A 21,477-nucleotide genomic window follows, 5' to 3' on the forward strand; every position below is an offset into this window, starting at 1 on the left:
CAAAACTCAAAAACAAGCTTTTCTAAACAATATATTCTATAGGCACACACATAGATGTGACAAAAATATTAAAAATAAAAAGCAATGGAAGGATGAGCAGAAAAGTCAGGGCAGAGGTTACCTCTTGGTAACCAGGAAGCAGAGAAGTGGAAGGTTTGGAGTGTAGAAACAGGTGAAAGTTTTAGGTTATGTCCTAGTTCTTGAGCTGGGAGTAAGATTTAAGGAGTTAATTATTTTTGCTTTAAAAAATACATATATGGCTGGGTGCAGTGGCTCATGCCTGTAATCCTAGGCCTCTGGGAGGCTGAGGCGGGAGGATTGCTTGAGCTCAGGAGTTTGAGACCAGCCTGAGCAAGAGCGAGACTCCACCTCAATTAAAATTAAAGTAAATAAAAATAAAAATAAATTTAAATTTTAAATTTTAAATAAATTTTAAAATGTTAAAATTTTATAAAAAATACATATACTCTTTTGCTTGCATCAAAACATTTTTAATGATTAAATAATTAAGAAAAGCAAATTAACTGTTAGCATGCCATACACATTATTCTTGTTTTCCACTACAATGTCCTGGAGATTGTTTTGAATCAGTACACATGGATCAACCTCATTCTTTCTAATGGCTACATAGCATTTTGCTGTCTGAATATACCATAATTTATTTAGTCAGTCCTCCCTAATGACCAATATTTCAGTTTTTAATCTATAAGGAATGTTGCAATTAATATTATTATTCACTCATCTTGATATATCCATAAGATCAAATTTCTAGAAGTAGAATACTAGGGCAAAAAATGTGGATGTTACAATTCTGAATAGATGGCTAAATTGCTCAGCTTCAGACAATGGGAGTTGAAGGCAATGGTGACAAAACCAAATGGGGGTGTCCCACAGATATTGTCAGCAGGAAGTACCTGAGTACACCTGTGAGTGTGTGTGGCTCCTTTGGCACATGTAAGGTATGTGGAACAGAGTAGGTGTGGAAGTGTGGTGAGGATGACTGCGAAATTCTAGAGACATGAGGCCTTCGTGCCTGATGGACAGCTGTTCCATGGACCCATAGACTCAGCAGAACTCCTGCCTACTCTCTGAGGGTAACTCAGGAGAGGTTTGGAAAGAAGAGAGGGGAGGGGCAGGTATCTTGACCTTGAGCACTTTTATTGTTGGGGTGGCCCCTGAGGTGTCTGGGCCTGGCTTCCCACACAGCACTGGCCCAGTACAGATGCCTGGTCCCCAAAGGGCATAAGCAAAAGTGACCCTGAAACCGTCTTCCCTGAGAGAGACAAAGGCCATTTGGATGGGACAGCCTCAGCACCAGGAGCATTTGATTACAAATCATGAATTCAAAGGGGACTCCCCACACACAAATCTCTGGGCAAGGAAAGCTGTGTGCAGTTTTTCCCTGGTGTGAACAAAACTGTGATGAATACACTCAGTCCTCCTTTCTACCCAGCAGGCTTTACTCCTCTAGGTCCCTAGGTCCCCTTCTCTAATGGAGACAGCGTCCTCTGCTCTCCCTTCCGGTCCTCCCCTATGAGTCAGGACTAGAGTGAGGGAGTGAGGCATTGATCCTGGGTGCAAAATTTAAGAGCACATCAAAAAATTCAGTAATCAAGATAAATAATATTTTAATGCAGTATTTTAAGAATTCAAAATTGATGCAAAAATCCATGATGAATAAAATTATCAAAACCTTAAACAAAAAGAGGAGCCAATCCTGCATTTTCACCACCATGCTTTACTAAGCCTGGTGTTTGTTGCAATAAAACTTTATTCACATGCCTGAGGTGATGGTACCCCAATTACCCTTATTTGATTAATTCACATTGTATGCCTGTATCAAAACATCACATGTACCCCAGAAAGATATACAACTGTTACGTACCCATAATAATTAAAAAACGTTTAAAAAAATCAGTTGACAAAAAAAAAAAAAACCATTTATTTACAAAGACAAGTGGCCAGACCCCACCCTACCCCCGTCGATTTGCCAATATGACTTTAAAAAATTCATTATGATATATATTTGCTATTGTGGCAAAAATATACGTAATATAAATTTAACATTTCAACCATTTTTAAGTGTACAGGACGGTGGCATTAAGTACATTCTCATTGTGCAACAATATACTTTTTAAAATATGATATATTGTGATTATTGAGTTTTGGGGTGCCGCCTTAAATTCTGCGCCCCAGACGAGTGGCTCACTGTCTTTACCCCAGTTCTCCGCGCTGCCTCTCCTTCTCTTAGCGGGAGGATCCAATACTACCACTTTCTCCTTTGGCAGCAGAAGAGTTATTGCAGTGGCGATCGGGCCACCGGGGGTGTCCGTCCAGACAGCCACCCACGAGAGGAAGACTTGTTCCGTCCGCATCCGCCCGTCCTCCTCCTGCGACGGGACACACCTGGCCGGCGCGCGCTGTACCTGCCCAGGGCCACCTGGCGGGCAGCTCGCGGAGCCCCGGCCCACCCTCCGGGGCTTCCTGCCGGCCAATGGGGAGGGGGCCCGTCCGGGCCGGGGCCGCGTCCCGCTGGGCGGCCAATGGGAGCGCGGCATGCAAATGAGCAGGTGCGGTGGCGGCGGGCCTATAGCGGCGCCCGGGCTCCCGGGCTGTTAGAGGCGCCTGGGTGAGGCCACCCAGCAGTCGCCCGGGCTCCGAGCCGCGAGCTCCAGTCTCCAGCCATGGCCCCCGCTCCGCCCCCTGCCGCCTCCTTCTCGCCCTCCGAGGTCCAGCGGCGCCTGGCGGCCGGCGCGTGCTGGGTCCGCCGCGGGACCCGCCTCTACGACCTCACCAGCTTCGTGCGGTATCACCCGGGGGGCGAGCAGCTGCTGCGGGCGAGGGCCGGCCAGGACATTAGCGCCGACCTGGACGGGCCACTGCACAGGCACTCGGCCAACGCGCGCCGCTGGCTGGAGGAGTACTACGTGGGCGAGCTGCAAGGGGACCCGCAGGTACAGCGAGCGGGCTGGGGTCACACCCCACCCACTCCCGCCCCCCCTCCCCCAACTCTCCTTTCCGGGCCGGGCGAGCCCCGTTCACCTGCTCTCTAGGAGGACCCAAGGTGCCAGCCTCTGCCCTTCCCTCCCTCCGCTTCCCCTCTCTTCTCGCCAGGTAACAGATCACTCACTGTCCCCCTTCCTCCCACCAGGACCTTGCTCTTCCTCTCCAGCGTTAGCCCTGACCCGCCTCCATCCGCTAATTCTCCCACCTCCCGAGTTTCCCTTCCTTCCACCTTGCTCCTTCTTAGCCCTTGCCCCCTGACAACTCGGATTCTGGTTTCTGTCCCCAAGACTCCCCCCCCCCGCCCCCCACGCCCAGACGTTCCTTCCTCTTCCCTCATCAGCCTTTCCCTCTCGCAATTGCGCTCCGTTTCTGTTTGGATAGGCTCACCTGTCTTCCCCTTCCCAGGCTCACCTGTCCTCTTCCCCCCACCCCACCCCACTGCTGCTTCAATCAGTAGCTCTTCCCAGCGGGCTTGGACTTCCTGGTGCCGCGCCCCGGTCTTGCACCGGGGCTCCCCTGGGTGTGTGGAGAGGTCCAGGCAGTGTTGTGGGTGGACCGTGTGTCCTCCAACCCCTCAGGCCTCCCTTTGTATCTGTCCTACTCGCTGGCTTGGGAGTCCAGAAGAGTGAAATGAAAGGCATAATCCCGTTTTGCAGAGGAAAAGGAAATATTAACACTTGTAACTCAGACTATGTGCTAAGCTACAGTCTTCTGGGCAGTACAGACTTGCAGTATTTACGCCTTCAGCTGAACCTGGCCTAGGTTTTGTTATCCCCATTTTAGGATGTGGAATCTGAGGTTCAGAGAGGCTCTGTAAATGTGTATAAGGTCAGCTAGCTAGTTAGTGGAAAAGCCAAGTGTATCTGACTCCGAAATCAGTGCTGGCTCCATCCCAAGAATCCTCCTGGGCAGGAGAGACACACCCTATCCACAGGGCTCCAGGTAGATTCAGGCCAGAAGCGAACTGACTTCTTGGGCATCCCCCAGGCCTGGCTGTGGGACTGGTGACAGTGAAGCCATCATGCTTAAATATATAGTAGTTCTCCATCATCTGAGCGAGATATATCCTGAGACCCCCCCAGTGGATGCCTGAAACCACAGATAGTACCAAACCTTATATGTACTATGTTTTTTCCTATACATATATACCATGATAAAGTTTAATTTATAAATTAGGCACGTAAGAGGTTAGTAATAACTAATAATAAAATAGAGCAACAATAACAATATACTGTAATAAGAGTTATGTGAATGTGAGCCGTCTCGCAAAATATATATTATCGTACTGTACCCACGTTTCTTCTTGTGATGATGTGAGGTGACAAGATGCCTGTGTGGTGGGATGAAGTGAGGAGAATGATGTAGGCATTGTGACATAGAGTTAGGCTGCTGTTGGAAACTGATTTAAAACTTATGAATTGTTTATTTCTGGAACTTTCCATTTAATACTTTTGGATCATAGTTGACCATGGGTAACTGAAAGCACGGAAAATGAAAGCATGGCTGAGAGTGGACTATTGTAAACCAACAGTCACGCCTCGCTTCTAGCACTTGCTTTCAAGATGAGCCCAGCAAGTGCGTTGAGAGCTGTGGTTGGAAGGATTTACCACTCACTGTTCCAAGTGGCTCCGCCTTGGGCCATCTTGCCTCGTTCTTCAATCATTTATTTATCAAATCACTTACTTGGTTCCTTTATGGGTCGACAGCACTGTGCGAGGCATGGGAGGCAGCAATGAACAAACTAATCTGGTCCCATCCTCACAGAGCTAACAGGGTAATGGGAGGAGGAGGGGACATACTAATCACGTGATAATTATTTAATTACACAGTGCTAGCAGACTATGGATCTGGAGCAGTTCATGGAAGGCTTTTTTAAGAAAGTGACATTTACGCTGAGGGCCAATTGACAAATGGGTGAGTCATGGTAGGAAGAACATTCCAGACAAAGGCAACAGCATGTGCAAAGGCTCTGAAGAGAAGAGCTTGGCAGTCAAGGGGCAGAAGTAAAACCCATGTGACCAGAGGCTGGAGGCCAGGAGAGGGGTATAGCAGGAGGACGCCAGAGCCAGCTGAGGCCGGATCATGCAGGGCCTCATAGGCTGTGGTCAGGGTTTGGGACTTGATTCTTAGAACCACGGGAAGCCAGGGAAGGGATTGGAGCAGGGGCATGCCGTGGTCCGATTTGCATCTTTGGAAGAGTTCCCTGGCCACAGTGCCAAGAAGGAATGGAGGGAGCCCAAGTGGATGTGAGGGGCCAGGCAGGAGGCTACCACGTGGCCTGCACTACGGTGGCTGTGACCAAGGGGAGAGAGGGGGTGATTTGGGAGATTTCATAGGTAAAGCGCCAGGACTCATTGTTCTGTGGTGCAAGCCCAGTTTAATCTTAGAAGCTGATGTTTGCTGTCAGGTCATGCTGAATGGGCAGAAGGTTTGGCCGTAGATATAAGAAAAACTGCACACAGGAAATTAAAGAGGTTGAGACCAGAATAGCAGAGACAGCCAAGCTTACAGTGCCTCGTGGGGCCCGCCCCGTGTTGTCACTGTGTCCTGCAGACAGGAGCCTTAGGGCATGGCTTCTGCCAACACCATCCTGAGTATCAATCACTTCTGCCCTAGACTGCCCCACCTCCCAGCTCCACTAACCTCCAGCTCTTCGCTTTGCTTTGCCTTATCTGGCCTCAGGGAGGGCCTGGAGGGAATATTGGGTCCACTTTTGCTTCCAACCTGTATGCTCACCTGGTACCCTAAGAGCCCGGCGTGGCCACGTTGCAGGCGTCCTTATTTCTGGGCCCCAACCTTAGGATGTGGGAAAAACTGAAAACTAACAAGCCACCCGCAAGCCCATGGCTCCAACTTGACCCATGGCCACAGTAGCACAACACTCCAATTGCCTGTGAGCTTCTGCTTGCAGATTTCTAATCTAGGAACTAGTAGACCACTAGAGTTGTCTTTAAATGAGTGGAGAGATGGAGTCAAAGGAGAAATCTGGGGTGTGGTATCTTTTCAGCAAGAAGCCTGGATGGAGGCAAGACATTTCTGTTCTTCTCTCTAGCTGTGCCCTTCCAGCAACCTGCAAGCCGCCGTCTCTACTGCCCTTCTCTCCTCCCACTGGACCAGGGATGCTGACACCTTGATGTTAGAGCCGCTCCTCTGCGGTGCAAAGGGCAAGAGGGGTGTTGCAGGGAAGAGGGTGCTGTGAACCAGCTCTGCTGTTGGGGGCTCATTTCTGAATGAAGGACCTTTCCTAGCTTAGTACCTAGATGGGAGCATCTTGGGTCTTCTCCCAGAGAGGGGGCCTGGCCGCATTTGCTTCCCCTGTTCCCCACTTTGCCACACTCCCTCTGTGCGCACACTTGCACACACAGTCACACGGAGGCACACACAAAACGAGTCAAACTAGTTTGACATACTGCAGGGGGGCGGGATAAGACAAGGTCTGCCATGGCCTTGGATGTGGCGAGGCCAAGCTATCCACCTTGAACAAGTGAAAGAGCCAGGGCTGAGCAGGGAAGGTCCTCAGGGACCGGTGGGGTCAAGTTCCTCACCCCAAGCTCAGGTGGCAGCAGTGTTCCTCAGGTCGCGGTCACATGTTGGGAGGGTGTGAAGTCTGTGTATTGAGCTGCCACCAGCATTTTTCAAAAAAGAAACAGGCTGGGCACAGTGGCTCACACCTATAATCCTAGCCCTCTGGGACGCTGAGGCAGGAGGATTGCTTCAGGCCAGGAGTTCGAGACCAGCCTGAGCAAGAGTGAGACCCTGTCTCTATAAAAAATAGAAAATTAGCCAAGCGTAGTGGCATGGGCCTATAGTCCCAGCTACTCGGAGGCTGAGGCAGGAGGACTGCTTGAGCCCAGGAGTTTGAGGCTGCAGTGAGCTTTTTTTTTTTTTTTTTGAGACAGAGTCTCACTCTGTTGCCTGGGCTAGAGTGCCGTGGCATCAGCCTAGCTCACAACAACCTCAGACTCCTGGGCTCAAGCGATCCTTCTGCCTCAGCCTCCCAAGTAGCTGGGACTACAGGCATGTGCCACCATGCCCGGCTAATTTTTTCTATATATATTTTTAGTTGGCCAGATAATTTCTTTCTATTTTTAGTAGAGACGGAGTCTCACTCTTGCTCAGGCTGGTATCGAACTCCTGACCTCGAGTGATCCTCCTGCCTCGGCCTCCCAGAGTGCTAGGATTACAGGCGTGAGCCACTGCGCCCAGCCTGCAGTGAGTTTTCATGACACCATGGCACTCTAGCCTGGGCAACAGAGTGAGACTCTGTCTCAGAAAAAGAAAGAAATAGACAAGGAAAGGACTTTGGGTCTAAACCTCCTTCTAAGGCCTTAGATACTGTGTTTCCCAGACTTTCATCATCCATGAATCACTGTCACCATTTTTTCCTGAATTGACACTCCACTTGCACTGTTATATTTATCTTTAAATTAATTCACTTTTTAGTTTATGATTTACTCACCCTAGATAATAATGCCAGTGAAAGCACAGGTTTTCACATGTACTTTAAAATAAACATACAACTATGCAGGGTAGACACAAGCTCCAGGAGTGCTCCCTGGTGTTACCCCACAATTCAGGGAAGGAAGGGGCTGCAGAACCCCGAATGGAGGGGAACGTCCCAAATTAGGATTCTCCGGGCGAAATAAACAGAAACAAACAGGAATCCCAGAAACACGTGAAAGTAATCATCTTTGGAAATATTTTCAGGCAGTAACCTAGACCGATGCCTCAGCAGCCTCCAGCATCTTTGTTTTCCTTATTTTTTTTTCTTAAGACACACACTGGTCATTGGTCCATATGTAGCCCTCGTTTATTTAGACAGACAGGTAATAAGTACCCCGTTCACTCTGAACTGAAACAGCCTTGCCAGTGTCACCAGGACCCTCACCTCCCTAAGCCCAGTGGCCCCATCTCACCTATCGCAGGCCTGGCAGCAACGTGGTTGATCACTCCCCACCCCCCACCCCTGTCCTTCATACTCTTTCTTCACTTGGCTTCTGGAGACCATATGCTTTTGGTGTTCCGCGGAATTGATTTTCTATCGCTACTATAACAAATTATCACAAACCTGGCAAGTTACAGCAACACACATTTGCTCTCTTACAGTTCCGAAGTCAAAAATGAGTCAGCCGGGGAGCATTCGTTCTGAGGCTTGGGGGGATTCTGTTTTCTTGCCTATTCCAGCTTCCAGAGGTTCGTGGCCCAGACAGCAATCTCAACATTCCCCCCTCTGCTCCCATTGTCACATCTCCTTCTGTGACTGACTCTCCTGCCTCCCTCTTTCACTTACCTGGATAAGCTGGGGTCATCTCCCCATCTCCAGTCCTTAACCGCATCTGCAAAGTCCCTTTGACCAGGAAGGTAACAGAATCACAGATTCCAGACATTGGAATAGACATGGGGGGCAGGTCATGACTTCTTAGTCTTCATTGCTAATTTCTATAGCAATTCCAAAGGTGGCCACTGTTCCAACCTCTATCACCATGGGATCGCTTTGCCTGTCTCTGAACTTCATACGGGATGTACATTCTGCTGGATGGCTCCTTTCACTCAATAGTACGCCTGGGAGATGATCGGTGTTTTCCTTACTTTTAACAGCAACTGTCTCCATTGCCTGCTTTGTCCTAGGGAACTCATAGGGAGTTGAAGGGAAAAAGTGGGAAGTAACTGGAAAAAGAAGAGCCAGTGACTTGGACAGACCCTCTGTAGTCTTCCTTCTGAAACATCTCCCCCACTACTACCCGGCTTCAGCCAGAGCCCCGTTACACTCATTACTGCAGCAGCCTCCTAGGCAGGTCTCCCCCTCTACCCTGTTGTCTTTGAACCTCTCCAAAGAGCACTTGGTTATGTTACGGTCATGCTCCTATGTCTTCCGTGGTTCCCCAGTGCTGTATCCCTTCAGTCCAGCTCAAATGCTTTTTCTTCTACAGAGATTCCCCTAACCTCCTCATCTTGTTTTCCCTTTTCCCAAACTCTCATAGCATTTTACCTGTACCATTTTACAGTATCTGTAATAGTCTTCCTCATTTATTTTCACTGCTCTATTATCTTATCTTGTCTGTTATCTTGTCTACTAAACAGTAAACTCTCTGAGGACTGGAATCGTCTGACTCGTCTGGGTTGCACTAGCACCCTGGTGTATGCCAACATCAACTAATAAATGTTTGGATAAGTGAATGAATGAGCTGCTTGGAAAACTGAGGCATGTGTGTAGTGGAAGAGGAAAGTTAGCATACACAGGAAGTATGAGCATACACAAGGTAGTTGAAGAATTAAGATGGAAAAAAAATCTCCTTTCTTCTTTGTTAGCTAAAGGGTTGGGAACTGATGGAAGGATGGAGGGGGATCCAGGGCACCTGCCTTGGCCCAGAGACAGAGTCAGCAGAACGTCCTCCCTACCAGGCTCCTGCAGTTCACTACTCTCATGAGTCCCCTACAAGGGTGAGAAGTGAAGTTGATCATAGAAACTCCCAGTCGAGACCCACGTTGCTCTTAGGGCTGTGACCAGTCCCCATGTGGCTCTAAGTGCCTACATGACACGCACAGGTGTGACCTGGGGGTTGGCTGGATTTCCAGTCCTGTTTATTCTTTTTTTTTTTTTTTTGGTGACAGAGTCTCACTCTGTTGCCCAGGCTACAGTGTCGTGGCATCAGCCTAGCTCACCACAACCTCAAACTCCTGGGCTCAAGCAATCCTCCTGCCTCAGCCTCCCAAGTAGCTGGGACTACAGGCATGCGTCACCATGCCCGGCTAATTTTTCCTGTATATATTTTTAGTTTTCCATATAATTTGTTTCTATTTTTAGTAGAGACGGGGTCTCGCTCTTGCTTAGGCTGGTATTGAACTCCTGAGCTCAAATGATCCACCTGCCTTGGCCTCCCAGAGTGCTAGGATTACAGGCGTGAGCCACCGCGCCTGGCCAGTCCTGTTTATTCTTTCCGCTGTCTTTTCATGCACATTTCTCTCAACCTGTGGTCTCAGAACAGTGGTTCACAATCTTCTCCACCTGCTGCCTGTCTGAGGTGGGCAGAAGACACCAGTGACCACTCTCCCCACCTGCTCTTTCTCTCAGATGGGAAAAGAGCTCAATCATAATAGCAAAATTGGAGAACCATGAACTTGATGCCAGCAACACTCATAAAACTTATAACTGAGAGATATGAACCTCCTACTCAGGATTTTATATGCTGAAGCATTGCCCCAAAGCATAATTATGCAAATTCTTCGGTTTCTTACCTTGACAGTACATTGCAAGGTATTTAAATAGCAGTCCCAGATAAGCAAACTGGGGGTGGGGGGGATTTGCTTGAACATATTTGAACTACGACACATACAAACTGTTTTAAAATCCTGTTAAAGGAAAGCAAGCAGCCAGAAATTTCACCAATGCAAGTCCATGCGATTACATACTTAGAGTGAGTCATACAATCTACAACAAACTTGGCTGATACTTACCTAAGTGAATTAGTTGTCATTTCTCCTTTAAAAGGAACAGTGGAATTCTAGTTCTCTGCATTCTCCTGTGTCTGGTGGAACCCTTTCATTGTTTCTTAACATTGCATGATGCTCAGATTTCCTAAGGGAAAGTGGAATCCAAGTTTTGGGGGATCTCTCGAGTGTCTGGTTTTAGTTTATGAATTCCAAACATTAATAACCTATAATAACTCATGTAGTTGCTCGTAAGTAGCCCTTAGTCTTATGTAATAATGAAAGTCTATGAAATGGGGAATCATTTACTCACAAAGATCAAAGAAAGATCTCCAATTTTTGAGTCAGTTCAAGGCCTAAACTTTGCAACTGGCTGCTGTGAAGGACTAAGGAGAACCTACCTTGGGCTGAATAAACACAGCTTCTGTGGTCTCACATCACGCCATATCAGTGAGGAGAGCAGACCCCCCTGGTTTAGTGGTTGCTGTCCCTTGTCCCAGGCAGGGGCTTTTGGAGCACCAAGGGTCACGACTTATATTGGTTAGAGAGAAGGTGCTATAAAAACTTCAGTCATTCCTTAGACCAAAGTTGAAGAGTTCTTGAATCCTAGAATAAAGGATAAAAGCTCACTTAAAGTGAATCTACCTTAAATGAAGACAAAAATTCCATAGACTATCAGACAGGGCCCAGGGGATGGGGCATTAATTATCTTTAAAAAGAAACCGAAAAGTATTCAAAATGAAGAACCAAACTGTGTACCAATTCTTTAATTGAACAAATTGTGTAGTTTTTCTGACAAAATTATACAGAAGCACAATCTGGCATTCTGTAAACTCATTCAGAGCATGCTCACGAAGACGGTCATTTGTCAACGATGTTTAAGGGCTAAGGGTTTCTCTTGATCCTTTGATAAACAGGTCAATCTCTTTTGAAGGGCCTCTTTCCTTTGTTAATTACCTGCCTTTCGGTATTAACCAGCCTCACTGTTCCAGACCCTTATTTGGCAGTGGAGTTGTGAGTCAAACAGTTCTCTATAGCTTTCATTGACTTCATGAAAGTTTCTATAGTTTTGCATTGATTTTTTTTTTTTTTTTTGAGACAGAGTCTCACTCTGTTGCCTGGGCTAGAGTGCCGTGGCATCAGCCTAGCTCACAGCAACCTCAAACTCCTGAGCTCGAGCAATCCTCCTGCCTCAGCCTCCTGAGTAGCTGGGATTACAGTCATGTACCACCATGCCCAGCTAATTTTCTCTCTCTCTCTCTCTCTCTATATATATATATATGTTTTTAGCTGTCCGTATAATTTCTTTTCTATTTTTAGTAGAGACGGGGTCTCGCTCTTGCTCAGGCTGGTCTTGAACTCCAGAGCTCAAACAATCCACCTGCCTCGGCCTCCCAGAGTGCTAGGATTACAGGCGTGAGCCACCGTACCCGGCCTGCATTGATTTTTTAATTTCACTTTCCGGTTTGTTACATTGTATATTTATCGTCAGATGATAGCAACCTCCATCGGAGAGAGGACACTTTGCCTAGATAGGCTGGGCAAGGCCGGGGGAGGAGTGGTCAGGGTTTGAGCAGGGACTAAATTTGTAAGTGATCAATTGGTGAATATTTGCATGTTGAGATGATTTTTGCTGCCCTGTGCAACTTGAACCTTCGGGGACTCAGATAAAGAACACGGATTACAATGATCCCTGTAGAAGTAAAAGTAACACATTTTAAGTGTGTACGGCAATTTACAATGAAGTATTTTCCTGTAGATTTCCATTTGACTCTTAAGGTAAGCAGGGAAGATGTAGGAAGCTGTGGCTCAGAGAGCTCCTGGAATACGGGTCTCCAGGTGCCCATTAGGGATGAATCTTAAGCATGAGATTCAGCCAATTAAGCAAATGCATTTCTGTTGGAGCCAGGAGAGGTGAGAGGCAATTTAGGGTCCCCTTTGATCCTTCTGACTGGGCTGAAGTCAGCCCTCTAAAGACTGAAGGAGAAGGATCCTTAGGCTGAACTTGTTTATTTTCTGGACCTCATAAACCACCTCTGCCTTCTGGGGTGACGTGTGGCAATGTGTCCGGGGAGATTTCCAGAGGGGAGCAGGCACGCCCTCCTCTGCACATGACTCGTTCCCTGCACACTCAGTTACTGATTAATCAGTGGGTCAAACACTTGGATCCCCTGGCAGCTGCCCTTCCATAGGGTGAGCAGGTGGAGGTCAAAGTGTGAGGCGGGGTGATGTGTTGGCTTGAAAGGGGTTTATCTGGAGAGACACGCACTTAGAGGACCCTTGTTGGCCACAGCTGTACCCTGAAGCCTTCAATTTAAAATTAATTGAACCAGGCCAGAAAAGTACTTCCTTTAGGAGCAGTAGGGCCTGTGAAATCTTGAATCTGTGGCCCCCCAGAATGCTCCCAAAGGGGCCTGGTGTTCTGGAGGTAAGTGTGATTTGCTTGGAGGTCATTCGTGTCTGACCTAAGCTGCAGTGGAGGTGTTGGGCATGCACGATTCTGTCTCTTCCATTGCATGTGGAAGGGGAGTTGCTAGGTCTGGAAGGCAGCTGCTAAGCTAAGGTTCCTTTCCACTTTGTCCTTGCATGTCTCAGGCGGGGCCATTTAGGACCAGGTGACTTTGTAGATCCTCATCTCTTTCCCAAAAAACTTGCCGTGGAGTCTCGATGTGCCGCATTTTCACCAGTGCTTTGGTAGACTCTGAGGGGGGAAAAGGGGACACGTAGGAGGTAGGGTAGCTGCTGCTTCTCTTCTCCAAGAGGCAGGTCCTGTCTGGGTGAGATGGAGCAGTCCCCTGCCAGGGCCCTTGCTGCACTCCCAGACTGTAGCCTGTGGCCTTCCCGGCCAGCATGGCGGTGACACTCTAAGCCACACAACACAGGAGTGCAGCTACCTCTGGAGTGCCGCTCTGGCAGAGGTGACCCTCCAAGGGGAAGTGAGGGAATTTTCAAAGTTGTTTCTATCTACGCCTCTCTTGTTTTCGTCTTTTAGGAAACATCATTGAAGTACATGCATGTGACACATTTGAGCTCATCAAGCAGATTTAAGAGCAGAACTTTTAGCAGGAAGGGGGAAAGAAAGACTAGGGACCTCTTCCTCCTCCATCACACTTGAACTCACCCACAGAGTAAGTTCACCTGACCCCTGAGTGGATCAGAGCTGATCTCAGCCAATCAGCCCATGGCCTTTTGTCGCCTCGTAGCCATCTCGTCAGGCAGGCCCAGGGCCCTCAGTGTCAGGCTTTCCCCATGGTGGTGGCTGATCTGACTTGGGGAGTGGCAGGAAGAGGCATGTGTCATGAATATAACATGTGCAGGATGTACATTTAGTGACATTAAAGACTGACATAGAAATTCCCTTATAGAAATAAATGAGGCTGGGCACAGTGGCTCACACCTGTAATCCCAACACTTTGGGAGGCTGCGGAGGGAGGATTGCTTGAGGCCAGGCATTCGAGACCAACCTGAGCAACATAGCGAGACCCCCATGTCTATAAAAAAATTTTTAAAACTTAGCCAGATGTAGTCTATAGTCCCAGCTACTCAGGAGGCTTGAGGCAGAAAGATCGCTCGAGCCCAGGAGTTTGAAGTTGCAGTCAGCAATGATAATACCACTGACTGTACTCTACCCCAGGCAACAGCGTAAGAACTTGTCTCAAAAACAAAAAAACAGTGAGGCAGGGTGTCACGTGCCTATAGACAGACCTGGCTACTCACGGGGCTGAGGCAGGAAGATCACTTGAGCCCAGGAGTCCGAGGTTACAGTGAACTATGATGATGCCACTACACTCCAACCTGGACAACAGAGCAAGACCCTGTCTCAAAAAGGAAGGAAGGAAAGGAAAGAAGGAAAGGAAAGGAATCCTAGTTTTCTAATTCCTGGCCCCACCTTTTCTAAATACCCTCTCTGTGCCTGGAAAAGAGGATAAAGAGTATCCCAGACTAGATGTGACTAGATGCCAGGGCTCTGGAGAAAAACTGCTGGGTGCAAGGAAGAGAGGCATGGCGTGACAGGGCAAAAGACCAAGGACAGGCATGAACTTTGGTGCACAGCCAGGCAGCCAGTGTGACTGGGAGCCAAGTTTGCAGGCAGCTGCCTGGCTTTGAGCCTTGCTTGTAGCCAAGATCCTGTGGCCTTTGGGAGGCCTCAGAATGTTCCAGATGCAGGACGTGGTACCTGCCAAAGGGGCTGGGGAGGAACTTGGTCCCAGAAAACTCTCATTTTAATTAACGTGAATCAGTACTCACTGAGGGCATTTCATTAGGACAGATGTCAAAGGTGTATCACATTTAGCAAGGGAAGGATCACATGGTTGGTTAAAATTAGGTAGGTTCTCCTCCTTTTTTCTATCATAATAATTACATATGAGCATTGTTGACAAAAATTTCAACAGTTAAAAGGAATGCGCAGGCCGGGAGTGGTGGCTCACGCCTGTAATCCTAGCACTCTGGGAGGCCAAGGCGGGAGGATCGTTCGAGGTCAGGAGTTCGAGACCAGCCTGAGCAAGAGCGAGACCCCGTCTCTACTAAAAATAGAAAGAAATTATATGGACAACTAAAAATATATATAGAAAAAATTAGCCGGAAATGGTGGTGCATGCCTGTAGTCCCAGCTACTCGGGAGGCTGAGGCAGGAGGATTGCTTGAGCCCAGGAGTTTGAGGTTGCTGTGAGCTAGGCTGACGCCACAGCACTCTAGCCTGGGCAACAGAGTAAGACTGTCTCAAAAAAAAAAAAAAAGGAATGCGCAAAAAAATTTGTTTCCCCCTCACAATTTTTCATGTAGTTTCACAGAAATACTCTATCCACTCACACACATACATTATTATCTTTTTATTTGCCACATAAAGGAATCATATGATACAGACTGCTCAGCAACTTGCTGCCTTTTTCGCCCAATGGCATATTTTATGTTTCTTTCCGTATCAACAATATAGGTTGACTTCATTCTTTTTAGCAACTATCCATATTAATGTGTTTTCCTATTATATCAATGCTGTAATAAGCATCCTTGCACAATCATTTTGCACATATGTGCAAATCAATTTGTAATATAGAGTCCTGGATTTGGAATTTCTGCATCAAAATAATACGCATTTTGTATTTTAATGGATATTACCAAAGTGTCCTCTAAAATGGTTGTACCAATTTGAACTTCCTCCAAAAATGTGTAAGAATGCCTGTTTCTCCACACTCTCACCAGTTCCACGTATTATCAGTATTTTTAATCGTTGCCAATGGGTGAAAAAAGTTGCTCCCTGTTTAAATTTTTATTAATATGAAGTATAAGAAAGGTTCAATGTCTTTTTTTATTGTATAAAATTTTTCTTTTTTTTCTCGTTTTTTAAAGCATGGTTAATGTCCTTTCATACGCTTTTAAGCTATTTCCATGTTGTGGTAAACTGCCTTTTCATGTCCTCTGTCCACCTTTCCATTTGATAATTGGTCTTTATCTTACTGAGTTATAGTCATTTCTTAGACATAAAGGGTATTAGCCCACTTTCCATCATCGGTATTGCTATCTTCTACTTTTCATTTGTCTTTTGACTTGTTTAATAATTTTTCTGTATACAAAACCCTTTACATTTTCCATATGGTAAAAGATATCAGTCTTACCATTCTTAGAAAGATAAGATTTTCCCCTCCTTTAAGATTTTATACATAAACACAAAAATATTTTGGTATCCTGCTAATAATTACATGCTTCATATTTTTTCTTATTGCTTGGTTGTTTGGTTTTGTTTAAATGTTTCACTTCCCTGGAATTTTTTTTGATGTAAGGAACAAGATAGAGATTATTTTGGGTTTATATTTTTCTAAATGACTAACTGGTTATCTCAGTAGATTTATAGAATCTCTCTCTTCCCACTGAAAAACCACCTTTGACATGTATCAATGATTTACATATATATTTAGGTCTGTTTGGGGACTCTATTCTGTACCAATAAAATCACTCCTTTTTTATGAGATTTTAGCCATTAATTTTTTTCCCCTCCTTTACTTCCAATTCCAGCCAAGATTCTCCTCCAGTAGAGAAAGCAAAGGGCAGGACAGGAGGTGGGGGTCATTCTGGAGTAGACTGCTGGCCTTGGTACACAGTCGAGTCTGACTTTCAGAGGCTGAGGCTACCCAGCTTGTCCTGGGCCCTGAGCTCGTGTGGCTGGAGCAGGTCGGGAAACGCTTCAGGGAAACCCATGCAGGTGGCAGGCCCCAGTCAGCAAGCCCAGTTGCCAAGTCCAAGCAGTCATGGAATGTCAGCGATTGCAGCCAGGGAAGGCAGGGATTGGGAGGTGGCAGCAGCCTTGCCCTTGGAAGTTGGCATTCACATGGGTCCTGCTTACCCTTCCTGCTCTGTGTTCACAGCCTGTGGTTGGCTGGAGGCAGGGCCTGCAGGTCAAGTTCCACTTGTGCGTGGATGGCCAGGCTAGTGGAAATGACTCACAGATATGTCCTTAAAGAATAAGTGGGAAGATAAAATAACAGCACATGAATGGTTGTATGCAGCAAAGATCACATTTCCGGGGATGATATATTAGTCTCCTAGAGCTGCTAGAACAACAGAAATTTATTCTCTCACTGTCCTGGAGGCTCTGACGGAGAGTCTGTTCCACGCCTCTCTCCTGTCTCCCAGTGGAGCTGCCATCCTTGGAGTCCTTTGGCTTGCAGATGTAGCCCTCCAATCTCTCCCTCCGTTGTCACCAGGTGTTCTTCCCTGTGGCTCTGCGTCTGTGTCTCCAAATTTCCCTCTGATGAAGACACCAATCATGTTAAAGTTAGAGGCCACCCTAATCCAGTATGATCCTATCTTGACTTGATTACGTCAAAGACCCTATTTCCAAATAAAATCACATTCACAAGTTCTGGGTGGACATGAATTTGGGATGGAGGGGGACCCTGTTCCTCCTCATACAAATGTCATTAAACAACTTCGGCTACTCAAAGAACCTGGATGGAAGTGACTATGAACGCTCACTGGAGAACTTTGTTATATTTCAGAAAAATGACGTTAATGGTAACAGAGATTCCAGTGTTGAAAACATGTATGAAAGTCTGATGCTCCACTTGAGTGAAAAAATGACATGTGACTAAAGAATTAATTAGCATAGGTGATAGAAAAAAAGAAAAGATTCTCAGGCCATTCTCCAAACCTCCAAAAGCAGACCCCAGAAATCTGCATTTTTAACAAGTACTCTGTGACTCAAGAGCATCATAAAGTTTGCCACTCACTGTCCTCAGAAGGTGAAGGGCAGAAGAAAAATGTAGAGGGGGGAGATTAGAGACCCTGGATGTAGCCTGGGTGGTTCTCGTGGGGCTGTTAAAGAATCAGTGTCCCCAAGCTCCCAGTGTGGCACTTGGCGCACAGCGGTTGCACCATGGACGTTGACCGGGCAGCTCACCCTGTTGCCCTTGAACGAGAGAAGGCAACCGGGGATCTAAAGCCCAAAGATTGTGCCCTCATCCTGGCTCTGCATTTTACTGACTTCATGGCTTTGAGCGAGTCATTTGACCCCTCGGAGGTGTGGCTTCCTTATTCCCTGCCTCCCCTGCAGGGTGGTGGTGCCTATGGTGAGATCACGTGAGCATCCTCAAACAGGACACGTGGATCACACCGAAACACCGATCACAGCTCCCTTCAGCTGCAGCTCCTGCTAAGAAGGGGGTCAATTTCTGCTGGGTGGTAAGGGGCGGATAGTTTTAGACCCTGAGTTGCTGTGTGTTTAGACCCTCCTGGGGTGGAGAATGGTGACATTCTGGCCTCTCAGAGCTGCCCTTTCCCTTTCCCTTTCCCCTGGCCAAGACCTGTGGGGTCTGCACTGACCTACCCCTGTCCTGTCTTCACCTGGACAGGTGCAGCACTGGATCTGGGACACTCATCCTGGGCAGGGAAGCACAGTCTCCATAGACAAGGCCAGGTGTCCCAGGGGCTCTCAGGGCTGCCTCCACTTCCCAGCATTCCTTCCTCTAGGCAGCCACAAACATAGTGATGTCTCCTCCATGCCAGGCACTGTGCTTGGTGCAGGGGACAAAGAGACAGGTAACCACAGTACCCATGGCGCTTACCTCAGCAGAGGGAGACAGACACAATAATTATAGCGGCAGCAAGTGCTACAACAAAATAAAATTATTCTCTGTGTGTGTGTGTGTGTGTGTGTGTGTGTGTGTGTATTATACAGCAGAGTAACAGTCTAGATCATATGTTTGAGGCCAGGGAACTGTGACAGAATGACTGTAGCCTCTGAATGTGGTGGTCAGGGAAGGCCTCTCTGAAGAGCTGATATTTGGTGGATGAAAAGAAACTGTCGTAAGAACTGAGTAACAAACATTCCAGGCTGAGGGAACAGCATGTACAAAGGCCCTGAGGCATGACAGGGCTCATGAGTCATGGTCAGGGATTTTGATATGATTCTGAGAACAGAGAAAAGCCTTAAAACCAGAGGGTTTTAAGCAGAAGACTGACAAAGTTGGTCTACATTTTATCAGGTAGCTCCAGCTGCCTTGTAGAGGGCAGATTGAGAGGAGTAGGGAGTGGAAGCAGGCAGAGAGCAAAGAGGCCATCGCTCCTGTCCAGGTGACAGAGGGGGATGGCCTGGAATGGATGACCATGAGGATGGAGAAACTGTCTTAGACGCAGAACCACTAGAACTTGCTGACGGATCAGACGTCAGCAGTGAGAGAGGGAGAAGTTGAGGATGATGCCGAAGTTTTGGCACAAGCACCTGGGTGGTTTGATGTATGGAAATGATTAATACTGGGGTGGGGGCCCAGGTTTGGGACAGGACATTAATTCATTGGGGTCTTGTTAGGTTTGAGATGCCAAGGAAAACACCCAAGTAGAGATTTCAAATAGTAGTTGAATATATGAGTCCAGAGCTATGCTGTCCAATATGGCAGCCACTAGCCACATGTGGTTAATTTAATTTAACTAACTTAAATTAATTCAAATAAAAAATTCAGTTCCTCATTCACACATGACATTTCCAGCGTTCAGCAGACATGCAAGGCCAGTGGCTACTATGTTGGACAGCACAGATACAGAACATTTCCATCATTGGAGAAAGTCCGTTGGGCAGTGTTGGTCCCAAAGCCACAAGCATTTCTCTCTGGGATAATGGCCCCTAACCTGGTGGTTCTGTTCTAGGAAGCTGGTGTCCCCGCATGGTTCAGAAATGGCTCCTTCTTGCCCTCTCTGCACTAGACATGTATTCAGTGATACTCCTGACCTGTGGCTGTGTCAGGTAGGCACTGCTCACCCAGAAGGACACTCTGCCCTGGGGTCATTCAAGGAAGTCATCCCCTGGGATTGAAGCATTATTATAGTGACAGGTATAAAATATGGAATATAGGCTATAGCTCACCAGGAGTCACTGGTCATCACGAGTTCTAGGACTCGCTATGTAGACTTTACTCATTTAAGAAATGTGCAGTGGGTTTGGAAGTTGTCAGATTAAAAGAGAGTAGGAAAGAGGACATAGACTCTAGTCCATCAGACTTGTGTTCTAGAACTAACCATGCCACGTGTGACAAGTCAGCCGACCTCTCTGACATCCTCAACTACACAGGGGAGGAGATCATTTGACTCAGTAAAAAGAAATAGTAGGTATTAGGCAGGTTGTTTATTGTTTGGGTTTTTTTTGTTTGTTTTACAAAACAGCTCAGTGACTATTGTTTTTTGAATATAATCATTTGTCATTTTGTAAACACTGGCAAGAACAACAATTATTTTTCATTCTTAAATTACTAGATTACAAAAGACAAATTTAGCGATAGTGTTTCTGGAATAGTGGTATATGAGGTTATTTGTAAACCAATGGTCTTGTTTCTCCTTTAAAAGTAGCAAAAAACAGTATGGTGAGGATACTTACAGATTGGAGAGTTACATGGTACAAGTGAAAACTGTTTTATTGTACACGTGGGTCAGCGAGGAGATGATATATTTTAGGTGCCTGGAGTGTCTTCCTCGTGGATGGCACATCCTGCGAGCCTGCCTGCGGCGCCTTGAGGGCTGAGACTTGAGGGCCTGCAGCCTGGTGGTCTCGTCACGCCCACCAGGGCATGTGTTCTGAGGAACTCAGGTGCCTTGAGCTGTGGCTCTGGTCCCTCCCATCCTAGCACCACAGCTCGCAGCTCCCCAGAAGGGGTGCCTCGGAGCCCTCGTGGTTACCCTGACCGAGCCGGGTCACGCCCCCAGGCTGTGCTCCCAGGAGGAGGGTTTTCCCCTGGGGCCTCCCCACATCCCCACACTGGACACTCTGGGAAAAGCCATGTCTCCTTGGCTCCGTGCATTCCTGGAAACGTGGCCCTGATCCCAGGTTGGAGGCCAGAGGGGAGAGGGTCCACGTGGGCATACCCTGTCCACAGCAGGATTTGGTACGGAATCAAGTTAGTGGCCTGAAAACTTGTGGAGTGCCCCTGGGAGCTGTAATGTAGCATTTTCAAACCATTGGCCCCTCTCTCTGATGTTCTGGGCTGCCCAGCTATGTTGGCTTCTGCTTCTGGTGACAAGGCTGCTGGGGATGGCCTCAGAGGGTGCTGGTTTCCTGAGTAGAAGCAATGCCGGGTCCGTGGCGAACCGAGTCAAGGACCCAGGGGCCAGGACTGTCTTCTTGTCCTTTTCCCCACACCAGGAGAGGTTGGTCAGCCCTCAGGCATAAGTTCCTTCCCTGTTTCCTTTTGTCCTTTCTTCTTCCTACTGCAAGTACCCGGATGGTCGCCTTGCAGTGATGAGAGGGAGGGATGGGTGTGCTTTTGGGGTTCCCTGGGTTGTCAGGTGTGCTTTCTCGGGCCACAGTAGGGTGCCCAGAGCTCACCTTGCCCAGCCTGGCTTCCTCTGGACCCAGCAGGGCACCAGGCAGGTCCTGCCGCCTGGACTTTAGCCGTGGAGGTGGGTTTGTTCACGCAAAAGGCTTCTCCCCGAAGAAGAGTCTCGGTGCAGATGGGTCGCCCCAGCACCATCCTCTTCCTCTCAGCCTGCCCCCTCCCACCTGCCGCCAAGCGCTAGCCCGGCCACCGAGGCACCTGGAGCCCCGCCGCGCCCTGGGCCTCC

At 47.7% G+C, this 21,477-nt stretch overlaps 1 protein-coding gene across 1 annotated transcript in view; it reads left to right on the forward strand.

The window, feature by feature from the left end:
* Nucleotides 1-2,611: 2,611 nt before the first annotated feature.
* FA2H (fatty acid 2-hydroxylase) overlaps nt 2,612-21,477 on the forward strand; it is a 45,863-nt gene continuing 26,997 nt past the window's right edge. The window contains exon 1 of the mRNA XM_045533950.1: nt 2,612-2,954. Coding sequence (XP_045389906.1) covers nt 2,685-2,954 — 270 coding nt within the window. The 5' untranslated portion in view covers nt 2,612-2,684. The remainder of the gene's footprint in view (nt 2,955-21,477) is intronic.

This window comes from Lemur catta, chromosome 20 (genome assembly GCF_020740605.2).
Source record: "Lemur catta isolate mLemCat1 chromosome 20, mLemCat1.pri, whole genome shotgun sequence".
Classification (NCBI taxonomy): Eukaryota; Metazoa; Chordata; class Mammalia; order Primates; family Lemuridae; genus Lemur; species Lemur catta.